Source organism: Fonsecaea monophora (genome assembly GCF_001642475.1).
Source record: "Fonsecaea monophora strain CBS 269.37 chromosome Unknown Scaff194, whole genome shotgun sequence".
In the NCBI taxonomy this organism is placed as follows: Eukaryota; Fungi; Ascomycota; class Eurotiomycetes; order Chaetothyriales; family Herpotrichiellaceae; genus Fonsecaea; species Fonsecaea monophora.
The window spans coordinates 18,606-29,107 of NW_019174125.1; the positions used below are offsets into that span (position 1 = coordinate 18,606).

At 53.4% G+C, this 10,502-nt stretch overlaps 4 protein-coding genes across 4 annotated transcripts; all 4 read left to right on the top strand.

Moving 5' to 3' along the window:
- Nucleotides 1–625: 625 nt before the first annotated feature.
- Nucleotides 626–1,893, top strand: AYO21_11898 (hypothetical protein; the record flags this gene model as incomplete). Its single annotated transcript, XM_022661775.1, has 3 exons — nt 626–675; nt 723–819; nt 868–1,893. 3 exons carry the CDS (start codon nt 626–628, stop codon nt 1,891–1,893), a joined length of 1,173 nt encoding a protein of 390 aa, XP_022505919.1.
- Nucleotides 1,894–3,327: 1,434 nt separating this feature from the next.
- On the top strand, nt 3,328–5,302 carry AYO21_11899 (hypothetical protein; the record flags this gene model as incomplete). The annotated part of the gene is made up of 2 exons (XM_022661776.1): nt 3,328–4,728; nt 4,781–5,302. The coding sequence occupies 2 exons, from the start codon at nt 3,328–3,330 to the stop codon at nt 5,300–5,302; spliced, it is 1,923 nt and encodes a 640-aa protein (XP_022505920.1).
- A 676-nt stretch (nt 5,303–5,978) lies between these two features.
- On the top strand, nt 5,979–7,075 carry AYO21_11900 (hypothetical protein; the record flags this gene model as incomplete). The annotated part of the gene is made up of 3 exons (XM_022661777.1): nt 5,979–6,262; nt 6,329–6,803; nt 6,857–7,075. 3 exons carry the CDS (start codon nt 5,979–5,981, stop codon nt 7,073–7,075), a joined length of 978 nt encoding a protein of 325 aa, XP_022505921.1.
- An 850-nt stretch (nt 7,076–7,925) lies between these two features.
- AYO21_11901 (hypothetical protein) lies at nt 7,926–8,944 on the top strand (the record flags this gene model as incomplete). Its single annotated transcript, XM_022661778.1, has 3 exons — nt 7,926–8,004; nt 8,459–8,771; nt 8,920–8,944. The coding sequence occupies 3 exons, from the start codon at nt 7,926–7,928 to the stop codon at nt 8,942–8,944; spliced, it is 417 nt and encodes a 138-aa protein (XP_022505922.1).
- Between the last annotated feature and the right edge of the window lie 1,558 nt (nt 8,945–10,502).

The following is a 10,502-nucleotide window of genomic DNA, read 5'->3' on the forward strand; positions in this document are numbered from 1 at the left end:
ATCAGACCCAGCGTTATTCCAAGACAAGGTGGCATGGCAGATACAAGAAATCGGGATGAGGTGTGGAGTCGGCACCGTCGATGAAGCAGAGAAAAGATGATGGAAATGGTCTGGAAGCTCTTCGGTATTTGGCGGGTCGCGATTACATACACAACTAGGTGTCTTGGGTGCCACCCGGGTGCCGTGGGTGCCTATAATGGTAGGGATGGTAGGGACCAGGATGAAAATAAGCGCAGAGGGCCGATGGTGAGGGCCGAGCAATGACTCCCCTCCACACTCCGCTTCGGAGAATTTTCAAGGGGCGTCCCTTTTTTCTACTTGGTACAGAAGTGCTCAGAATATGGACAATTGTGTTCCTGCGGCTGTGTGTCATGTATCGCCGTGACTGACTCCTCCATCAGCGACACGGATCCGCCATTGAATTAGGGCGCATTGGCCGTGTCTACGTGAAGGATGAACTATTACGCAGTCTCCAGGTCATTTCCTGAGGTCTGAGCACCGACTTCCCCTTGTATGTCATCGGAGACTACGAAAGCGAGCCTCCCATAGGGACAAGCGCAGAACAGCAGGGACAGTAAGGACAACAGGTACAACAGTCCACTTCTCTGCGCAATACACAATCACCATGCCGGTGGACGTCAGCTTTACCGAAAGACTAGGCAACATTGTGTCTTTGTAAGAATAGCAGACACTTCGCGTCGCCCCATCTAATCTAGAACCAGGACGAATACTTTCATTTCAGCCGGCGACGATGGTGATGCGGCTCGCAACAAGGCCAGAGATGTCGAGGGCGAAATTCTGCAGTCGGCTTCTTCTCCAGTATTCGCCGCTCCAAAGAACTCCGTAGTTTGCCACTGACAGGACCAGGAAGAATACCAGAGACGGCTACAAGAAGCCCTACAAGCCTTCCACACCCAAGATGTATCGCTCTCGGTCGAGTCCGATCCTCTAACAGAGCCCGAAATACTGAACCATGAAGGTCCTAGCTTTGGGGCTTACGAGTTCGCAACTTACCATTCAGACGGGCAGATGTCGACCATTTTCAAGGCACAGGCAAAGTATGACAAAGGCCCTGATCGAATAGTGGCCCTGAAAGTTACTTGTCCGGCCATGATGGCGCCGCCGCATAACTCGGAGCGGGAAGCTCGACTGCTCGTCAAGGCGCGGCATGAGCATGTAGTGCCTCTCCTAGACACCATTCACGAATCAGGGGGGAAATTCATCCTCGTGTTCCCCTTTCTCAGGCAAGATCTGGAAAATCTGCTCCGATCAGGCAGGTTGGACATGAACCAAGCAAGCATGGTATTTGATGGACTCTTCCAAGCCTTGGAACACATTCACGCACTGGGCATAATCCATAGAGATGTCAAGCCGTCCAACATCCTGCTAAAGTCGATGACTGGACCAGTCTACCTGATAGACTTCGGCATTGCATGGTCTCCCGAGGACAAGGACTCGGAGCCGGCAGAGTCCAAGATAACCGATGTTGGTACAACCTGCTATCGCCCTCCGGAGATCCTTTTTGGTGATCATTCATACGACACGTCGTTGGACATATGGGCAGCAGGATGCGTTGTCGCAGAAATCGTCAAAGAGGGCCACTTTCCAGTGTTCGACGCTGGTCCGTTGGGAAGCGAGCTCAGTCTGATCAGATCCATATTTACGACGCTTGGGACACCGGATGCTGACAGTTGGCCCTCTGCGAAAGCATGTCGTGACTGGGGCAAGATGAGATTTCAGAAGTACCCAGCGAAACCTTGGAGCGACATTCTGCCCGGTGCTCCCATGTCTGCCATTGACTTTGTGTCCAGAACAGTGTGCTACGAAAAGACAAGGAGGTTGACCGCAAAGGAAGCTCTTCAGCATGATCTGAAGTCTGTCATTGGGAGATGATGATGCCATCGTAACAGATGCCAAGTGAGAACAGTTGCTGCCAGATCTGGAAAGGGAAGACGACCTCTGGGGGTACTTACCCACAAGCTATTCCTGTCGTCAGAAGTAGGCGCTTAAGAGTGCATTTTACCCGATGTGTGGCGCCAATAGCAAACTGCCAAATCGCAAACCAATACGAAGCCTACTCGCAGACATCGACAAGCTGACAGAGGCCGATTCAATGACAAAAGTGAGAAGGATCTTGTTCGGCGAGTGGGACGAGAGCGGAGCAGTCGACGAGTCCTCGGGACATGTGGACAAACGGACAATCTCATGATCGACGAGGGTGTTGATGGAAACATTGGATGATGATCGAGTGGATGAAGCGTCTATTATTTGGACGGGCCCTGGTCGGCAAATCTCGCGTGCTGAAGCTTCCTTGATATTTGCATGGTGCTTGTGTACCTGCTTTGTACATACCCGACATCCACCTCGCATCCGAGCACTCCGTACCGATGAAGTCTCCCGTGTAGCCACATTTTGTGTACGAGTCCAACAAGCAGACCTCAGTCGTTGAAACTGCCAAATTAATAGACATTGTTCTGAAAGCACATGCAGCAACCCACACAGTTGTCCGATCCCGAACTGACTCCCTCCTGTACGACTTTGGTCGACTAAGTTTGGGTGAAAAAAGGAGCAATCTCGCTCATCTCCCGCTAGAGCTGCAGGTACAGGGTCCCCTAAACTGTTTTGGGGTCCCGGGGAGGAGGGAGGCGTTGGGGTGGCTTGGGCTAATGAGGCCTAAATTCAGGCACACCAATCATGTGCCACAGGGGCCCCTGCTCGGCTTGGTTTAATCATTTCCTCTCCATCCCTCTTCCATGCCACGCCCAGACAGTGGCAGAAGTGGCAGACACAACTGCGCCCTCGTCTGAAACACCTTCAGTCAAACCACTTTCCCTGGTGTCCTTCTTATCTCACACCCCAGCTTCACTGCCACTTTTGCGCTCCCTTCAGCGTCCACGCTCTCTAGCTTCGATTCTCTGTCGCTCCTTCTTCTACCTCGCGCATCTTCTGCTCGAAGCTCGTCGACGCCGCCGAGTCCATTGTTGACATTCTTTCGATTCTTCCTCTCACCCCCTTCATTCATCCTGTTATTCACTGCGTGTGAATTGTCGCCCCTCTTTTATCGACAATTCATCACCGGCCACTCCTTTATCCTCCCACCCTCACTAAGTCACTCCCTCTTCAAACAATTCCAGCAGCGCTGTGACATCCTCCTTTGTACATTGTCGTCCTCGAAACACACGGCCGCAGCCACCACCGCAGGCCTGTCCAATCCCCTTCGATTTACCACGCGACGATCAGGAAATCCATCCCGCAACCAGCTTCGCATCAGGGTTGTGAGCCATAATCTTACCAGGCCGAGTGCTGCGTACAGTCGACTGTTCAAGCATGAAGATGAATTTTCACGACAAGGTGGTGGAGCTGGCCAGGCGTCAAGATTCCATCACTGATGGAGGCACTGTTTATTCCGTCGTTTATGTCACGGCACAGCCAACCTTTACCGGTGTCATTGGAGGCTATACCACTCTCACCGACGACTCTGCTGCAGAGACGGCTACCCAAGCTTCCAGTCCGAGCGCTGCCGCAACGAATTCTGCTCCCTCATCTGCTCCCACCGCCGGGTCGTCGAGTGTCTCAAGTGGGAGTCTTGCGCCGACCACTGCTACTCCCTTGGTTGCACCAACAACAAGAAACAACGGCTCTCCATCTGGCTTGTCGTCTGTGACGAACACAGACAGCGGCGCAGTTGCTGCGGTTACTGGAACCCCCGAGTCTTCGTCCACCTCCAGTTCCGGCCTGTCGACTGGTGCGAAAGCGGGTATCGCCATCGCGGTCATCGCCATCGTTGGTCTCATCGCTGTCTTTTTGCTGTGGCTGCTTGGGAAGAAGAGGCGTGAGCGCGAAGCGCAAGCTGCTGCAGACAATGAGAAACCCAATCCTAGTGCTGGAATCAGCAGCACTGAGATGGCACTCAGGAGTCCGCCCATCAGCTCAACTGCTCCACGAATAAGCCTCAGACCTGTTTCTCGAATGTTGCCCGAGTTCATGGGATCGTCTTCTAAGAGCAGACTCAGCGCTGGCAATTTACTCAACACCATCGGAGAATCTGGTTCTGCCCCAGCTACCGGCCCTGCTCGCAATCTGAGTCCCTCACCTCAACCTCGCGGTCCAAGCCCAACCCGCCTCCGAGGTCCAAGTCCAACTCGCCCTTCACAGGATGACCACCCGAACAACCCTTTTGCTGATCCACAGAATCCTTTTGCAGACCCTGAGAAATCCATGGAAGCCCCTGGCCCGGTCACTAATGCAACATCCGCCGCGAAATCAGCTCCTGTCGTTCCCATCATTGCCGTCACTGGCGCTGCTGCTGCTGCCGCTCCGATCAACGAGACCAAGGCAGCCCCGATCCCTCGTGAAGGATCAGAGACCATTCCTGCTCCGAAGCCGATCACAGCTCCTATGACGTCTCCTGCATCGGCACCAATCCCGACACCGGCCCCAACTGCGGAACCTGTTTCCGTTCCGGTCCCTGTATCTGCTTCGACCACTGCTCCCGCTCCTGCTCCTATCCCTGTCCCTGTTGCCGTATCCACGCCGAAGCAGCCTGCTTCTCCAGCCTCTTTGGCGCCCGCATCTCCAGCTCCATCCTCCGCGGCCGGTTCTGCATCCGAATCGTCTCAAGGCAATGTTTACCGAGTTCTTATGGATTTCGCGCCTTCCATGGACGACGAACTTGAGTTGAAGAACGGCCAGCTGGTTCGTTTACTGCATGAGTATGACGATGGATGGGTAAGTGACAATACTCGTATGGTATCTGATGGCTCAACTAATGTACTCCCAGGCGCTTTGCATTCGACTTGATCGATCTCAACAAGGTGTGGTTCCTCGAACATGCCTCGCCGCCAAGCCGTCCAAGCCCAAGCCATCCCATCTGAACCAATATGCCCGACCACCACCACCTGGAGGACCGATGTCCCGCCCTATGTCTCCCGCTGGTGGCCCCAGAACTCCGATGGGTCCTCAACGCCCGATGAGTCCTGCCGGGAGACCAATGAGTCCAGCAGGAAGATCAATGAGCCCAATGGGAAGGCCCATGAGCCCGAGCGGAAGAATGAGTCCGGCCGGAATGCGGCGACCGATGAGCCCAGGCTTCAATCAGGGACCGAGATCGATGTCTCCGGGCCCTAGGATGGGACCGCCGGGTCGCAGCATGTCTCCTGGGCCATACGGTGTTCGGGGTGGCCCGCCACCAATGGCTGCAGCAAATCGACCAAGGAGCAACTCTGCCAGCAACGTCAGAGACAAGCGCAACTCTCCCGCTGGTCCGTCAAAGCTGCGACCCGGCTCGGACCTTGCTTTTTAGATTATCAATCTTTCGTATCTTCCATCATGTCCACGGTACCTTCCATGAGATGAATGTTTGCAAATCGGGTCCCATCGCGGCCCTTGGAACATGCACTTTACGATGAAGTACAGTATCGTCGTCAGCTGAGGACATTGTGCCCGGACTTGATCATTTTATGCTTTTACTTTTCCAAGCTGGTGCGTTTGTTCATTTCTGGAACAAATTGTCGAAGACTTCCCACTAGCAGAGAGGTCCGACTGCTGTTTAGCGGATAGTGGTTTGCGAGGCTGGAGAACAGGCGTCCAGGCGAACAAGACAAGATATGTCTTATGCCAGGATAGATAGATAATACCCACATGAATGAACATTGCTTACGTCTGAGTTTGTATTATAATGCTGAGAATGAATCCGCTCTGTAGCAATTGACGGCTTTGCTGCCGGACCTTACTTCTCGTCTACCTCGTATATATAGCTGTTAGTCATCTTACATAGGAGGCACATAGCACCCAATAGTATGCACAGGCAGCGAAAGGGGAATGAAGAGTAGGATGCGGAATGTCCGATATTTATCCGATACTTACCCAGATTACCTATATTTTTGTGAACATGCGCGACTTGACACTCATCTTCAAGCACTGAATAACATCTTTCATCAGCGCGTCAACAAATTGATCATCAAGGTTAAACTGTAATGATGGGATCCTTGAAAACCCAGGAGTCGCAAGACTTGCGCCACGACAGCCCTCCTGTCGCAGCACGTCAATATAGTCACGTCGCAAGAGGGGTGATGGATCATTCAGTCTGTGCACAGCCAGAAGAGACCTACAAGCCCGAGCTGCAGGAAATCTTGCTCTGGCTCCGAACGCAACAATGCCGCTTGGACGTGGCCGACGGAATCGAGTTCTTCCTACCTTCAGAGCAGTACCGACAATTCCAAGAGTTGATGCAAAATGACGAGTTTGTTCAAGCGAAGGTGAAGTACGTTTGGACCCGCAAGGCAGTGACCTGTCCTGACCCTGACCCATGACTAACTTATTGACCCAGATACGACTATTCCAGCGACAACGAAACACTGACGTTCAGAATGGCTGGCCATCGACACGAAGCCCTTGCTGATCATCTCAAGCTGCGTCTGGGATCTTTCATCAATAAGACAATGGAACACCCGGAACCAGCCATTGCCGCACTCGCTTCATCTCTCATGCAAACCGGTTCCGCCCAAGTCAAGTATCCGTCCAGGAATGGTAAGGGCGGGATTGAGCGACGTCCAGACCTGACTGTCATAAACCAAAACACCATTCGATACCCAGTCATGATTGGCGAAGTCGCAGTCTCGCAGACCACACAAGCTGTGGATAACCTCGCACGAGAGTATGTCGAGTCAACTGATGGTCAGATTCGAACTGTCATTGGCCTCGACGTCGATGATCGGGTGGGAGCGAGGGTGCGCATCTCGGTGTGGAGGGCCAAATTTGGTGAAAACGGGAAGTTCGAGGGCGTCGCCTGCGACGATAGCGTGGTGAGATGATAGGATCCCACCTGCCATATGCTATTACTGACTGTGTCAATTAGGAAGTTCGAAGCATTGACGGCATCAAGAACCCTCACGATCGCATCGGACTATCTCTCTTCCTCGAAGACTTTGCTCTTGGTGACGAATTGACCAACAATACAATTCCTGGATCCGTGACCGTGACATTGCAGACCGATGACCTGTATGCGATGGTGGAGAAAGCCGAGGCAGTGGAGAAAGCTATGAAGGCCTTATGGGCACAGCGAAAGGGTGAATAGCAGCTTTTGCTCCTGCTGTGAGAGCGCAGCCACGGAGAACGATTTCATGACTGAGTATGAATTGATACCCCCAAGTGTACACGATGAGCATGGCATGGACATGGATGTGGGCATGGAGTGCATGAAGGAGCGGCGTCAACGGCTTTGTCTGTTTCATACCTAGCTAGAGAGAGCGATGCTCGGCCCGTCCATGTCTTGACCGTCAGGCGGAGCCTCAACCTCTGTCGATGGGCCAGCGAGCCGTCGATACTGGTCCAAAGGGCGGCAAGGATAGATAGGGAGAGGCCTCTGTCAGCTCTTTTTGAAATAGTAATTTTATTGAACACAACCCTTGACTTGCCACCATTTTTTCGCCGCGAGGCTCTCTCGATACAGATAGATGGCTTTGTCCTCCTGAGAAGGTGTGTGGGTGTGAGAATACTCGCCTCACTCGAGAAGCACTCATCGGGACATTTTTAGACATGACTGTTCCGAGTACATAATTTATATACCTCTGTAGGTGGGTATCTATCTCGCTCTGTTCCCGATCGGAGTAGCGCGAGATGGGGGCTGATATCAAGCGGACTTCTGAGCTCTCGAAGATCTTCGACTCCACCAGCTACGACGTACGGACAGAGACACAATATTCTCCCTCTTGTCATTTCTATATGGAGAGATGTACGTAGATTGATATCGAGAATCATAATCCCTTGCGTTAACCTGACCCCAACCGATTCGCCTCGTCTTCTTTGTGTCATCCTGCGCTTTTTTCTTGTCCCTTCTCTTTCTCTGGTGTCTAGCATCTTTCTCTCTCTCTCTCTTTTTCACGTCACCCTCGCCCTTTTTCCAACTCCCAACCGACCGACCAATAATGTCAGAAACAGACGTCGGCTTCCTCGCCGCCGTGGAAGAGGCTCGACAGGGCTTTGCGGAGGGAGGCGTGCCGATAGGTATGGGAGCATCCAATCCCCGAACCCCTTCCCCCTCCTTGAATTTTAATGGGAGAAGACGTTTGAGGAGGGACGAGGATGAGGAGGCGAATGCCATGTGATGAGAGAGAGTAAGAAGGTCAGAATTAAACGTCGAATTTTGTTCGAGGACAAAACAGGAGCCTGCCTCGTCTCAAAGGACGGGAAGATTCTCGGTCGTGGTCATAACATGCGCGTTCAGAAGGGGAGTGCCACGTTACATGTAAGTACATAAAATCCTACACAGCTACCTACCTCCCTGCACCCCTTGCTACAGCACATTCCTGGGTACCCACGCAAGATACACAACCTCGCACCTTTGTCTACCACTACTCACGTCCTCGACCTCTACTGCGAGGCGAGAGTGACCTATGCGTATTACCTACCCACCTACCCACCCAATTGCCCTATCCTCCGCTCCCACTCCCCTTTCCAGCCTACATACACGTATGGAATCTCAAACCAACACCCCCCGACCCGCAGGGCGAAATCTCTGCGCTCGAAAACTCGGGTCGTCTGCCCGCCTCGGCCTATGCCGGCTCGACAATGTACACGACCCTGTCGCCCTGCGACATGTGCACGGGAGCCTGCATCCTCTACAAGGTCGCGCGGGTCGTCGTGGGCGAGAACAAGACCTTCGTCGGCGGCGAGGACTACCTCAAGGCGCGGGGCGTCGAGGTCGTCGTGCTCGAGAACCGCGAGTGCATGGAGCTGATGAGGAGGTTTATCGAGGGGAAGCCGAATGTCTGGTACGGTCATGTTTCCGATCATCTCTTTTCTTTCTGTCTGGGAGGGGCGTGGGGGTTTTTCTTCGTCAATAAGACCTTCTTTTCGTCTAATACTCTTCCTTCTGGGGGTGTTTCTTTTCGTATCTTATTGCTGATTACCCCATTCTAGGAACGAGGATATCGGAGAGCAATAATTACACAGCAATAAAATCCTATATGCATGCAGACACTCATCTCAAGTCGGCATCTGTACTGCCTCTTCCCCCTCTTTGCGGCTCTTTATGCAGTACACCGGTGGATCTCTTCAAAGAAGAACTTGAGATCGTCGGGATTGACGCCCGGAGTCACGCCGTGTCCCAGGTTGGCAATCCATCGTTCCTTTCCTCCTCCGAAACCCTTGACCATGTTCTCCACCACTTTCGTGATGGCTTCACGGCCTCCGTAGAGCACGCCCGGGTCCGCGTTTCCCTGTAATGTCACCCTCCCTCTCGCAATCTTCGCTGCCTCCTTGGGGTCATGCAACCAATCCAGACCCACAACATCATAGCCCAAGTCGCACAGGTCGTCGAGAGCGTACCATGCGCCCTTTGCAAAGACCACCATGGGGACCACATCTTCGCCCATCTCCTGTAACCGCTTGGGTAGCTGCTCTGCAATATAGCGTAGCGACGGTAGAGCGATCTCCTTAAATGACACTGGCGAGAGTTCCCCCGCCCAGGAGTCGAAAACTTGCACAATCTGTGCTCCTGCGGCCACCTGTAACGCGAGATACTCGACACAGATGGCAGCCATCTTTCGCAGGAGAACCTTGCTCTCTTCGGGATACTTGTAGACCCACGTCTTTGCTTCCTTGAACATTTTCGTGCCGCCTCCTTCCACCATGTAGCATAGCAGCGTCCAGGGCGCGCCGCAGAACCCAAACAAGGGCACCCGTCCGGCCAACTTCTCCCGTGTCAATGTGATGGCCTTGTACACGTAGTCCAACTCCTTCTTGACGTCCACCTCCCTCTTCACAATCTCCTGGTACTGTGCGTCCGAGGGGCTGCGGAGCGGGTTGGGGAACCGGGGCCCGACGCCGTCGACCATCAGCACCTCCATGCCCATGGCCTGTGGGATGACGAGGATGTCGGAGAAGATGATGGCCCCGTCGATGAGGCCGTCGTACCGGTCGATCGGTTGGAGAGTCAGGGTCGAGGCGATCTCAGGGGACCGGCAGCATTCGAAGAAGTCGCGTTTGCCCTTGGCCTGGTGGTACTCGGGAAGATAGCGGCCAGCTGTTTTTGGTTTTTGAAACCGCGGTGCGCGGGGGAAATGTTAGCAGCGAGATGAGGGAGTAAGGGAAAAGGGAACAGGGGAAAGATGATTTGATTTAGAGAGCGACACTTCAATGCCACCAGGGGAGGGAGGAATAGTAGCAGCAACAACAACAACAGCGGTAGTGTGGTCGTACCTTGTCGCATCACCCATATCGGTGGCCTGTCAACTTTTTCGCCTGCACATCTATTTTAGTCGGTGGGCGATTTGCATAACCTTTTCAGGTGCTTTGCTTTGCAGACGTTTTCGAACGCCCTTGTGTGATTCGGTATACAAACGCACCTCGTGCGGCCCGCAGGAGTCGGTCATTCTTCAGAGGCGGCCAAGTCTTCCCCATGTTTTTTTCCCCTTCCGACGGACAAAACTGAACTCGGGGACAAAGATGTTGAAAGAGAGAGACAGAGGGAGGGAGAGAGGCTGAGGAGGAGGGAGAGACTG